We start from the raw sequence: 13,783 nt of genomic DNA on the forward strand, positions 1-13,783 counted from the left end.
GGAATGGGGGGAAAGTGTCCGGACTGGAATGGGGGGAAAGTGTCCGGACTGGAATGGGGGGGAAAGTTTCCGGACTGGAAGGGGGTGAAAGTTTCCGGACTGGAAAGGGGGTGAAAGTGTCCGGACTGGAAGGGGGTGAAAGTGTCCGGACTGGAAGGGGGTGAAAGTGTCCGGACTGGAAGGGGGTGAAAGTGTCCGGACTGGAAGGGGGTGAAAGTGTCCGGACTGGAAGGGGGGGAAAGTGTCCGAACTGGAAGGGGGTAAAAGTTTCCGGACTGGAAGGGGGGAAAGTGTCCGGACTGGAAGGGGGTGAAAGTGTCCGGACTGGAAGGGGGTGAAAGTGTCCGGACTGGAATGGGGTGAAAGTGTCCGGACTGGAATGGGGGGGGAAAGTGTCCGGACTGGAATGGGGGGGAAAGTGTCCGGACTGGAATGGGGGGGAAAGTGTCCGGACTGGAATGGGGGGAAAGTGTCCGGACTGGAATGGGGGGGAAAGTGTCCGGACTGGAATGGGGGGGAAAGTGTCCGGACTGGAATGGGGGGGAAAGTGTCCGGACTGGAATGGGGGGGAAAGTGTCCGGACTGGAATGGGGGGGAAAGTGTCCGGACTGGAATGGGGGGGAAAGTGTCCGGACTGGAATGGGGGGGAAAGTGTCCGGACTGGAATGGGGGGGAAAGTGTCCGGACTGGAATGGGGGGGAAAGTGTCCGGACTGGAATGGGGGGGAAAGTGTCCGGACTGGAAGGGGTGAAAGTGTCCGGACTGGAAGGGGAGGAAAGGGTCCGGACTGGAAGGGGGTGAAAGGGTCCGGACTGGAAGTGGTTAACAAAGCCGCCATGCTCACTCTGAATACAAATACCAAGTGTGGGTTTGGCTGGAGCCCATTACAGGTGATGAGTAGAGGCGGTGGGAGCCATGGCTGACTTGTGTTTCCTCAAGTCTTCTTCCATTTGTTGGGCTGTTATGTGCTCTGAGCAGAATAATCCCCTCCATATGGCACAGAGCTCATTTCCAGCCATTCATGTGGTGAGCCGATCATGTGAAGCAGAACACAGACGGGTGATGGGGTCACGGGGAAGAATAAAGGCCCTGCGCCGTCTGTCATCGGTTTCCACATCGGTGGCAAAGCAAATGTCTTGATTGTCCTGTGGTCAGGGAGGAATTTGTCGGACTTCTTTAGGATTCAATCCTTTGCATGTGTGCTTTCCGTGGTGTAAAATTAGCTGCTTGTCCCGCTTCACCGCTCATTCGCTGTATGTTTATGGAGGAAACATTTGTCTGCCATATGATGGGACACTTCAGCTTCACCTTGATCTTCTTTGTACACATGTGGCCTTTGTTTTACATATCTGTAAGATGGAAGTGAGATGGTAAAGCGGGGTTTGGATTTCAGAAAGATAGAGGTAACTAAATCTGAACTCCCACTCTCTCCCCCTCCCCCACACCTGTAGCAAGTCTACTAATGTGTTGAAGCTGATTACTCTGAGTTTCCTGCAAGCTTGTAACTCCACAATATAACCTGTGTTTGGCCCCCGACGTCGGCTCCCCTCTGTGGGGTTTGGCCCCCGACGTCGGCTCCCCTCTGTGGGGTTTGGCCCCCGACGTCGGCTCCCCTCTGTGGGGTTTGGCCCAGGACGTCGGCTCCCCTCTGTGGCTTTGGGCCTGAGGTCGGCTCCCCTCTGTGGCTTTGGGCCCGAGGTCGGCTCCCCTCTGTGGCTTTGGGCCCGAGGTCGGCTCCCCTCTGTGGCTTTGGGCCCGAGGTCGGCTCCCCTCTGTGGCGTTGGCCCCCAGGTCGGCTCCCCTCTGTGGCGTTGGCCCCCAGGTCGGCTCCCCTCTGTGGCGTTGGCCCCCAGGTGGGCTCCCCTCTGTGGCGTTGGCCCCCAGGTGGGCTCCCCTCTGTGGCGTTGGCCCCCAGGTGGGCTCCCCTCTGTGGCGTTGGCCCCCAGGTGGGCTCCCCTCTGTGGCGTTGGCCCCCAGGTGGGCTCCCCTCTGTGGCGTTGGCCCCCAGGTGGGCTCCCCTCTGTGGCGTTGGCCCCCAGGTGGGCTCCCCTCTGTGGCGTTGGCCCCCAGGTGGGCTCCCCTCTGTGGGCGTTGGCCCCCGGTGGGCTCCCCTCTGTGGGCGTTGGCCCCCCGGTGGGCTCCCCTCTGCGGGCGTTGGCCCCCCGGTGGGCTCCCCTCTGCGGGCTTTGGCCCCCGACGTCGGCTCCCCTCTGCGGGCTTTGGCCCCCGACGTCGGCTCCCCTCTGCGGGCTTTGGCCCCCGACGTCGGCTCCCCTCTGCGGGCTTTGGCCGTCGGCTCCCCTCTGCGGGCTTTGGCCGTCGGCTCCCCTCTGCGGGCTTTGGCCCCGACGTCGGCTCCCCTCTGTGGTTTGCCGGCGTACGGGGCCAAAACCACAGAGGGGAGCCAACGTCGGGAGGCCAAACCCCACAGGGGAGGCGACTTCAGGGGCCAAACCTCACAGGGGAGCTGACTTCGGCTCCCCTCTGTGGCTTTGGCCCCGAGGTCGGCTCCCCTCTGTGGCTTTGGCCCCGAGGTCGGCTCCCCTCTGTGGCTTTGGCCCCGAGGTCGGCTCCCCTCTGTGGCTTTGGCCCCCAGGTCGGCTCCCCTCTGTGGCTTTGGCCCCCAGGTCGGCTCCCCTCTGAGGCTTTGGCCCCCAGGTCGGCTCCCCTCTGTGGCTTTGGCCCCCAGGTCGGCTCCCCTCTGTGGCTTTGGCCCCCAGGTCGGCTCCCCTCTGTGGCTTTGGCCCCCAGGTCGGCTCCCCTATTTGGCTTTGGCCCTGTACACCGGCTAACCTCTTTGGTTTGGCCCCAATCGGGCTCCCCTATATGTGTCGCCAACGTGCCCTGGCACCTGTTCCCCCCCCCCCCCCTTGCGTATCGCCTCATGCTGCCCTCTACATGTCACCAATGTGCCGCCCTCTGCGTGTCGCCAACGTGCCGCCTTCTGCATGTCGCCCCCTACATTGTCCCCCTCTGCGTGTCTCCCCCCTACGCCGGCCCCCTCTGCGTGTCTCCCCCCTACGCCGGCCCCCTCTGCGTGTCTCCCCCCTACGCCGGCCCCCTCTGCGTGTCTCCCCCCTACGCCGGCCCCCTCTGCGTGTCTCCCCCCTACGCCGGCCTCCTCTGCGTGTCTCCCCCCTACGCCGGCCCCCTCTGCGTGTCCATCCTGGTGCCTCTTACAGGTATTAATCCATCACTTGTACCTTACAGATTATGCAGCCGCCCAACTGCGGCAATACCAGAGACTGACCAAACAGATCAAACCGGACATGGAGGAGTACAAACAGGAACGGGACAGACGGTGAGCGACATCCTCTTTCTACAAATGTCCTTTATTGTCATTTTTCCATTTATAGGAAAAACACATTTCAGTGTCAGGATAACCGAAAAGTGATTTTCATGATGAATGTAAGAATTCCGTGGCGTGCTTGGCTGGGTTTTTATAATTTTCTGTTCTGTACATGTTTGTTGGGTCTCCATGTGGTTTTCTTTGTCGGACTCTGCAGTCACATTCATATCCGAACACTACAGAACTAAAATCAATAACAGGATAAGCACTCTAGAGATTGAACAATTCCATCCAGGGAAACCCCCCCCCCCCCCCCACTAGTACATACCTCTGTGAACTGCCAAGTATGCGGCTGATACGTTTTTGAAATTTGACAAATCTGGGGCTGTCATCCTGACCCTTCCTTCACAATTTAGTGAGTCTCTGACCTGACACTAACATGTTTTATCCTGTGTTTGGATATGATACCTTTTAGGTAGTGAAGCAAGGCCAGGGAGATCATGGACAACACCTTCTGGTAGTGAAGCAAGGATGGGGAGGACATGAATGACACCTTCAGGTAGTGGAGCAAGGATGGTCGGGACATGAATGACACATCAGGTAGTGGAGCAAGGCCAGGGAGATCATGGACAACACCTTCTGGTAGTGAAGCAAGGATGGGGAGGACATGAATGATACCTTCTTGCAGTGAGGCAAGGATGGGGAGGACATGAATGACACCTTCAGGTAGCGAAGCAAGGATGGGAAGGACATGAATGACACCTTCAGGTAGCAAAGCAAGGATGGGGAGGACATGAATGACACCTTGTAGCGAGTCAAGGATGGGGAGGACATGAATGATACCTTCAGGTAGCAAAGCAAGGATTGGGAGGACATGAATGACACCTTCAGCTAGCGAAGCAAGGATGGGAAGGACATGAATAATACCTTCTTGCAGTGAGGCAAAGATGGGGAGGACATGAATGACACCTTCAGGTAGTGAAGCAAGGATAGGAAGGACATTGATGGAACCTTCAAGTAGTAAAGCAAAGATAGGAAGGACATGCATGACACCTTCAGGTAGTAAAGAAATGATTGGCAGGACAGTGATGGAACCTTCTGGTATTGAAGCAAGGATAGGGAGAACATGGGTGACACCTTCAGGTAGTGAAACAAGGATGGGGAGGACATGAATGACACCTTCAGGTAGTGAAGCAAAGATAGGAAGGACATGCATGACACCTTCAGGTAGTAAAACAATGATTGGCAGGACAGTGATGGAACCTTCTGGTATTGAAGCAAGGATAGGGAGAACATGGGTGGCACCTTCAGGTAGTGAAACAAGGATTGGGGAAAAAGGATGGATCCTTAAAAAAAAGTCCACAATGGGGGCTTTCCTATTGCTGTTAGAAAGGGTTGTCTTTGCAATCTATCAGTGACGCACACGGGATCAGCAATGCTACTTAGAATCCCACTCTCCCCTTAGTAGGAACACTACTTCTGTGTCTTTTTGTTTGTCTTTACATATAAGCTTTTTGTCATTTGATGGATTCTAGAGGTGACAACTTCTACCCTACGGCGGACAGCCTGTACCATGGAACGCACGTCCCATCCAAGGAGGGAGTAGACAGAATGGTGACAGACCTGGAGAAACAGTAAGAACTTTTAACCCCTTACCGTCCACTAATAGCGGATCTGCATGTTGCTGAGCTGAGTTTATCACATCAAAATGTAGATCTAATCTAATTGGTTATTGACTCTTCAGTGTGCATGTGTATGCAGCCAAAGGCGGAGTTTCTGCTGGAGCATGCTTGTTAATGAGACCTGTACTGCAGGAAACAAAAAATCTACACTCCAGATCAACAACCTGTATTCGTATTAGCTACTTGTCTCCTGGGGCATTTTTTGTTTAGTTTTTGCACACATTAAAATCTGAATTGTGTGCTAGAAACTACTCCCCAAAATGGATTTATTTTCTAAAAGCAGAGGTCCTGCAGTTTGTGTTGCCTGATATTTTCGCCACTATTTGCAAAATTCATGTTTTCAGGAAAAAATACACTAAAATGAATTTTAGTGCAGGCACAATATAATACCCATTTTTTGCTAAAATATACAAGATTGGGTTGCATCAAGTACATAAACACCAAACATGTCAAGCCGTAAAATTGTGCATGCCTGTGAAATTGCAAAATATTATGGTACCCCAAAATTCTCCATAGGCAAAACTTTCACCAATTGCCTACTGGGCCAGTTCTGACGTTTCTCTCCTACATGTAAAAATCTGTTTTTGTTTTTTTTTTGTTGGAAAATTATCTAGAACCCACAAACTTTTTTTTTTTTTGGTGGAGAATAAAATGGTGGGTGTTGCAATCTTTTATGTCACGCGGTATTTGCGCAGTGATTTTTTTAAATGCAGATTTTTTTTGACACCAGAAGGCAGTGGAGGGGGGACCATTATAAAGGCTTGTGTATAATGTTCAGCGAACCACAGCACACCAGAATCCTCCGTCACTCCCTGTAGCTGTGTACCTTTCCACTGGCATTTTAACTGTATTAACCACTTGCCACCCAGCCACTGTATAAATACGGCGGCAGGGCGGCACGGCTGGGCAAAAGCACGTTTTAAAACGTGTGTTTTGTAAACAGGTAGGGGGCGCGCGCAAGGCGCACCGCCGCCCTACCTGTCCCGCCGATCACAGCCGCAGATGGCAGTCGCCGGGTCATAGCCAGTTGTTACCGGCTATGTCCCAGCGATCGGCGGCAATCGCTGACAGAGAGCACAGCTGCAGTAGCTGTGCTTTCTGTCAGTTCCCTGACAGCTCCTGACACGCTGATTGGGACAGAAGAGTTTCTCTCTCACGATCCGGCGTTCCCTGTGCAGTACACACCCCCGCCCCCTAGTAAAACACTCCCCTCACACAGTTAACCCTTTCCCTGAAAAATAAACTTAACCCCTTCCTCCCCAGTGCCATTAGTACAGTGTCAGTGGTTTTTTTTTTTTTTGCACTGATCACTTTATTGGTGTCACTGTGGATGTCAGTGACCCCAAGTCAGTATCCCCTAATGTCAGAATGTCCGCCGCAGTCCCGCCATAAGTCGCTGATTGCCGCCATAAGTCGCTGATCGCCACCATTATTAGTATAAAAAAAAACTACAAATCCCAGTATCTTTCCCGCCATTTGTAAACGCTATAACTTTCACGTAAACCAATTAATTTGCACGTATTGGGTTTTTTTTTTAGCAAAGACATGTCGCAGAATGCATTTTGGCAGAAATTTATGACTAAATTTGATTTTTAAATTTTTTTTCTACTGGACATGTTTTATAGCAAAAAGTCCAAAATATAGTTTTTTTTTCCTCAAAATTGTCAGACTTTTTTTTTTATAGCGCAAAAAATAAAAACCGCACAGGCGATCAAATACCACTGAAAGAATGCTCAATTTGTGGGAAAAAAAGGATGTTAATTTCATTTATGTACCGTATTGCATGACCGCGCAATTGTCCGTTAAACTAGCGCAGCGCTGTATAGCATTAAAATGGTGTAAATTGCAGTATCTATCCCATAGTTTGTAGACGCTATAACTTCCACACAAAGCAATCAATATACACTTATTGGGATTTTTTTTTTACCAAAAACATGGAGCAGAATACATTTTGGCCTAAATTTATAACCAACTTTGAGTTTACTATATATTTTTTATAGCTGAAAGTAAAAAATATTGTTTTTCTGCAAAATATTTGGCCTTTTTTTGTTTAAAGCGTGAAAAATAAAAAGCGCACAGGTGATCAAATACCACCGAAAGAAAGCTCTATTTGTGTGAAAAAAAGGACGTAAATTTTGTTTGGGTGCAGCATTGCATGACCGCGCAATTATCAGTTGAATTAGTGCAGCGCCGAGTAGCAAAAAGAGGCCTGGTCATTAAGGGGGGTAAATCCTCTGGAGGGCAAGTGGTTAAAGTATCCCACCGAGGAATGTACACTATGGGAGCGTGGCGCTCTTTTTTTCTGTCTTCCTGGAGCATCTGTCTGTCCAGGCTCGTGTGAAAAAGGGTTCTGGTGTGCTGTGATTTGCTGACCATTATACACAAGCGTGATTTGACTCTGTCAGGAGTCACATGTTATCTGGTAAGCTCACATGGTTGATGTTTGCTTTGAACACGGGTGTTTTTTTTTAACCAACTGACACATTCGCGAAGATTCTGTTGGAGAAGTTCAGGCTGAAGCTGTATCTTTACCCATCTATATAGTGGCTGGTTTCCAGTGTACGGCATTTCCACCTTCAGTTTTCCAATCAATTTGCATAATTGTAGACAGTGAGCAGGGGCGAATTTCCACAAGGCAAACAAGGCATTTGCCTAGGGCGGCATTTTTCAGGGGGGCTAGGTGTAAGGTGTGGATTGTGGGAATGGCTACTGGTAGAAATTGGTACTCCCCAACCCCCCCCCCCCCCAAAAAAAAAAAAAAAAACCTATTGAGTTAACTCCTGGGGGGAGTGAGGGAGTGTACCAGCAGGACTTCGCTTTTTGGGTGAAGTTCCACTTTAAAGTGCCACTAATCCCTAGATCTTGTATTCACTATATCTGGTCTCCTCGGACCCCGCATTCACTATATCTGGTCTCTCTGGACCCTGCATTCACTATATCTGGTCTCCCCGGACCCTGCATTCACTATATCTGGTCTCTCCGGACCCTGCATTCACTATATCCGCTCTCCCCGGACCCTGCATTCACTATATCTGGTCTCCTGGGACCCTGCATTCACTATATCTGGTCTCCCTGGACCCTGCATTCACTATATCTGGTCTCCCTGGACCCTGCATTCACTATATCTGCTCTCCCCAGACCCTGCATTCACTATATCCGGTCTCCCCGGACCCTGCATTCACTATATCTGCTCTCCCTGGACCCTGCATTCACTATATCTGGTGTCCCCGGACCCCGCATTCACTATATCTGGTGTCCCCGGACCCCGCATTCACTATATCCGGTCTCCCCAGACCCTGCACTCACTATATCTGGTCTCCCCAGACCCTGCATTCACTATATCCGCTCTCCCCGGACCCTGCATTCACTATATCTGGTCTCCTGGGACCCTGCATTCTCTATATCTGCTTTCCCCGGACCCTGCATTCACTATATCTGGTCTCTCACAGTACACAGAACATGGAAATGCAATTATTTTAGTAAATATAAACTGCTAAATGCCTTTTCTCATCAGCAGTATATAGCAGTCTTGTGACTTCAGCAGAGCACTGGTTAAAGCTTGTAGGAGGAGTTTTCATTCTGCTCCAGGAGGATGCAGGACCCCTGACCTCTTTCTGGACAGTGCTGATTGGCCCTGTGCTGATGCACTCTCCCAATAAAAAAAAAAAAAAACCTCTAGAAATACACACCAAACTGAGCATGTGCAGAGTGACTCCACACGATGTGTGTTATCAGTGGATAATAGGGGCTACTGGAAGAAGGGGAGGATCAGAGAAGTCAGGATCAAACAGCCCTTTTACACAATGTGAAGGATTAACCCCTTAGGTTCCACAGTGAGTATAACCAGCATGCTTTACTGCATATACAGACTGATTGTACTGTTGTGGGATTAGTAACACTTTAACTTTTTAAACGACATCTCTGACTGGATGTTACTCCATTTCCTCAAGCTTAACCTCTCCAAAACCGAGCTCCTCGTTGTTCCCCCACCCCCCGCCCCCCCCCCCTTCCATCCTATCCATCACTACCAACAACACCACCATCAATCCCGCCCAGCAAGCCAAAGTCCTTGGCGTCATTCTGGACTCAAACCTTTCCTTCCTCCCTCATGTCAAATCACTTACAAACACATGCAGGCTCCACCTCCGCAATATTGCCAAGATACGCTCCTTCCTTACCCCAGACACCACTAAGCTACTCGTACACTCCCTGATTATCTCATGTCTGGACTACTGCAACTCCCTCCTCACCGGCCTAACTCATCACAGACTATCCCCACTTCAGTCTATCCTGAACTCAGCGGCCAGACTCATCCACCTCACCAACCGCTCCGCTTCTGCCACCCCCCTCTGCCTCTCCCTCCACTGGCTCCCGATTGCCCAACGCATCAAATTCAAACTACTAATCCTGACCTACAAAGCCGTTCACAACACTGCCCCTGACTACCTCACCAACCTGATTCCCAGGTACCACCCTACCCGTACCCTTCGCTCCTCACAGGACCTCCTTCTATCTTGCTCCCTGGTCTCCTCCTCCCACGCATGACTGCAAGACTTTTCCAGATCCATCAGACTGTCACCTTCCCTCCTCACCTTCAGGCGCTCCCTGAAAACCCACCTCTTCAGGGAAGCCTACCCCACCCTCACCTAACAGCCGTTCTTCTCCACTCCTCCTACCACTCCATCCCCCACAGCCACTTCCTCCTGTACCACTACCCCCTCCCTTCTAGATTGTAAGCTCCAAGGAGCAGGGCCCTCTAACCCCTCGTGTGCTGTTTGTAGTTGCTGTACTGTTTCACGTATTGTCCCCCCCCCCCCATTGTACAGCGCTGAGCGAACCCTTTGGCGCTATATAAATTCGATGTAATAATAATAATAATTAACGTCCATGTTAACATTTACGCCTGCAGTCACACCATATACAGTGGGGATCGAAAGTTTGGGCACCCCAGCTAAAAATTTGTATTATTGTGCATAAAGAAGCCAAGGAAAGATGGAAAAATCTCCAAAAGGCATCAAATTACAGATTAGACGTTCTTATAATATGTCAACAAAAGTTAGATTTTATTTCCATCATTTACACTTTCAAAATAACAGAAAACAAAAAAATGGCGTTTGCAAAAGTTTGGGCACCCTGCAGAATTTATAGCATGCACTGCCCCTTGGCAAAGCTGAGACCTGCCAGTGTCATGGATTGTTCTCAATCATCGTCTGGGAAGACCAGGTGATGTCAAGCTCAAAGGTTTTAAATGCCCAGACTCATCTGACCTTGCCCCAACAATCAGCACCATGGGTTCTTCTAAGCAGTTGTCTAGAAAACTGAAACTGAAAATAGTTGACGCTCACAAAGCTGGAGAAGGCTATAAGAAGATAGCAAAGTGTTTTCAGATGTCAATATCCTCTGTTCGGAATGTAATTAAGAAATGGCAGTCATTAGGAACAGTGGAAGTTAAAGCAAGATCTGGAAGACCAAGAAAATATCAGACAGAACAGCTCGCAGGATTGTGAGAAAAACAATTCAAAACCCACATTTGACTGCACGATCCCTCCAGAAAGATCTGGCAGACACTGGAGTTGTGGTACACTATTCCACTATAAAGAGATACTTGTACAAATATGGTCTTCATGGAAGAGTCATCAGAAGAAAACCTCTTCTACGTCCTCACCACAAAAATCATCGTTTGAACTTTGCAAATGAACATATAGACAAGCCTGATGCATTTTGGAAACAAGTTCTGTGGACCGATGAGGTTAAAATTGAACTTTTTGGCCGGAATGAGCAAAGGTACGTTTGGAGAAGAAGGGGCACAGAATTTAATGAAAAGAACCTCTGTCCAACTGTTAAGCATGGGGTTGGATCAATCATGCTTTGGGGTTGTGTTGCAGCCAGTGGCACAGGGAACATCTCACAAGTAGAAGGAAAAATGGAGTCAATAAAATTTCAGCAAATTTTGGATGGTAACTTGATGCCATCTGTGAAAAAGCTGAAGTTAAAGAGAGGATGGCTTCTACAAATGGATAATGATCCTAAACACACCTCGAAATCCACGGGGGATTACATCAAGAGGCGTAAACTGAAGGTTTTGCCATGGCCTTCACAATCTCCTGACCTCAACACATAATTGAAAATCTATGGATAGACCTTAAAAGAGCAGTGCGTGACAGACAGCCCAGAAATCTCAAAGAACTGGAAGACTTTTGTAAGGAAGAATGGGCAAAGATACCTCAAACAAGAATTGAAAGACTCTTGGCTGGCTACAAAAAGCGTTTACAAGCTGTGATACTTGCCAAAGGGGGCAGTACAAGATATTAACTCTGCAGGGGGCCCAAACTTTTGCAGACGCCATTTTTTTGTTTTCTGTTATTTTGAAAGTGTAAATGATGGAAATAAAATCTAACTTTTGTTGACATATTATAAGAATGTCTAATCTGTAATTTGATGCCTTTTGGAGATTTTTCCATCTTTCCTTGGCTTCTTTATGCACATTAATACAAATTTTTAGCTGGGGTGCCCAAACTTTCCATCCCCACTGTACTTGTAGTCAAAATATAATATATTTTTTTTTTTGTTCTCTAACTCTTCATTTTGCTGTTTTGTGTCTTAGGATTGCAAAGCGAGAGAAGTACAGTCGCAGACGCGCCTATAACGACGACGCCGACATCGACTACATCAACGAACGGAACGCCAAATTCAACAAGAAGGCGGAGAGGTTTTACGGGAAATACACAGCCGAGATCAAACAGAACTTGGAGAGGGGGACGGCGGTCTAACCTGCTGCCAGGATTTATACATCACTTCCTGATTTTCATCTTCCTCCGAGTACTTGGACTGTAGGAGCCATCATAGTGACCGATGGAGAGATATATATGTATATGGGCTGGTAGTGTGTGTATGCTCCTAGGGGAATCTCTATCATACTGTGTATACGTACAGCTGTTCTTGTTATATTTACCAGGAAGGAAAGTTAAGGTCTCCTTCCTATTTTAAATTCTTGCTGTTTCATATGTGTGACGACTGTAACATGTACTGACTTGATGATTGGCCCTCCCTCTGATTTCTGTAGATCAACAAGCAGAATCATCCGCATTGCCAAATGTCTGCTGACATAAGATCAGTTAGCTGCTTAGAGGGAAGGTGGACTGATAGGGCTTGATGAGGTCAGTTTATACCGAAGGAAAAAAAATTGATATTTTGTTTTTCTTTTTTGTTGCTAATTAAATATATTTAAATCCAAAATGTGTGTATGTTTTTTTTTAGAATTGTTGTATGCATTCCCTTCAGTCTGGCACAGTTATACAGGATCCTTTCTTGTGAAATTGGTTACTTTGATTTCACTGCACACTGTGAGCTTCTTACAGTGTGCATTGGAAGCTGCAGCAAGTCAGAGCTCTGTCTCTTCAGTAGGAACAGTAAAATAAAGCCTGACTGAGGTTATGACCATCCATGTTCCATTGGGGATATTCCTGTCCTGTAGACACAACAGGAATGAAGAGGAAATCTCTCAATTTAAATAAGCATCCCAGTTGGAAAATTGTCCTCTGTATTCCTGCTCCAGTGACCACTAAAAGTGTAGTTCTCCCCCAGAGAGGGTGACTACACCCAGAGGGAACGCACGCAGCAGTGCAGACATAGCGGAAATATTTAGTTTACTCTTCCATAGCTTCTAGATTTTTTCCTTGGTTAGCTCTGTATTTTGGGAGTGACTGTTTTTCAACTAAGATTTTTCTGTTTTTTTTTCCTGTTAAAATGCCCTTTTTCAGAAATAAAATTCTGATAGTTGGCTAACCCCTCACCACTCCAAAAAAAAAAAAAAAAGTTTTGGCATTTGATGGACTTTAATGTCTGATACTTTCGCCCCCCTCCTGCCCAGGCCAATTTTCAGTTTTCAGCACTGTTGCACTTTAAATGTCAATTGCGCGGTCATGCAACACTAATCAAGTTACATTTTTAAAGGTGTTACTAAACCCAGGACTTAAACCCAGGACCCTACATTCACTATATCTGGTTTCCCCGGACCCTGCATTCACTATATCTGGTTTCCCCGGACCCTGCATTCACTATATCCGCTCTTCCCAGACCCTGCCTTCACTATATCTGGTCTCCCTGGACCCTGCATTCACTATATCCGCTCTTCCCAGACCCTGCATTCACTATATCTGGTCTCCCCGGACCCTGCATTCACTATATCTGGTTTCCCCGGACCCTGCATTCACTATATCTGGTCTCCCCGGACCCTGCATTCACTATATCTGGTCTCCCCGGACCCTGCATTCACTATATCCGCTCTCCCCGGACCCTGCATTTGCTATATCCGCTCTCCCCGGACCCTGCATTCGCTATATCCGGTCTCCCCGGACCCTGCATTCGCTATATCCGGTCTCCCCGGACCCTGCATTCGCTATATCCGGTCTCCCCGGACCCTGCATTCGCTATATCCGGTCTCCCCGGACCCTGCATTCGCTATATCCGGTCTCCCCGGACCCTGCATTCGCTATATCCGCTCTCCCCGGACCCTGCATTCGCTATATCCGCTCTCCCCGGACCCTGCATTTGCTATATCCGGTCTCCCCGGACCCTGCATTCGCTATATCCGGTCTCCCCGGACCCTGCAGTCGCTATATCCGCTCTCCCAGGACCCTGCAGTCGCTATATCCGCTCTCCCAGGACCCTGCAGTCGCTATATCCGCTCTCCCAGGACCCTGCATTCGCTATATCCGGTCTCCCCGGACCCTGCATTCACTATATCCGGTCTCCCCGGACCCTGCATTCACTATATCCGGTCTCCCCGGACCCTGCATTCACTATATCCGGT

The 13,783-nt window shown here is 49.0% G+C and overlaps 1 protein-coding gene across 1 annotated transcript; it reads left to right on the plus strand.

The window, feature by feature from the left end:
• The first annotated feature begins 2,791 nt into the window (after window positions 1-2,791).
• On the plus strand, window positions 2,792-12,207 carry SYF2 (SYF2 pre-mRNA splicing factor). Its single transcript, XM_089659635.1, has 3 exons — window positions 2,792-3,301; window positions 4,825-4,923; window positions 11,576-12,207. The coding sequence occupies exons 1-3, from the start codon at window positions 2,949-2,951 to the stop codon at window positions 11,739-11,741; spliced, it is 618 nt and encodes a 205-aa protein (XP_089515761.1). The 5' UTR covers window positions 2,792-2,948; the 3' UTR covers window positions 11,742-12,207.
• The last annotated feature ends 1,576 nt before the right edge of the window (window positions 12,208-13,783 follow it).

This window comes from Staurois parvus, unplaced genomic scaffold (assembly GCF_062004578.1).
Source record: "Staurois parvus isolate SC_StPar_1 unplaced genomic scaffold, SC_StPar_1.0 ptg001178l, whole genome shotgun sequence".
NCBI lineage: Eukaryota > Metazoa > Chordata > Amphibia > Anura > Ranidae > Staurois > Staurois parvus.

What these genes read in the sequence shown, in the direction of transcription:
- SYF2 (XM_089659635.1), top strand. Translation starts at nt 2,949, where the DNA reads ATGTCGCCCCCTACATTGTCCCCCTCTGCGTGTCTCCCCCCTACGCCG. An exon ending in AAACAGGAACGGGACAGACG is followed by an intron (nt 3,302 to 4,824) that starts GTGAGCGACATC and finishes GATGGATTCTAG; the next exon opens with AGGTGACAACTTCTACCCTA. An exon ending in GTGACAGACCTGGAGAAACA is followed by an intron (nt 4,924 to 11,575) that starts GTAAGAACTTTT and finishes TTTGTGTCTTAG; the next exon opens with GATTGCAAAGCGAGAGAAGT.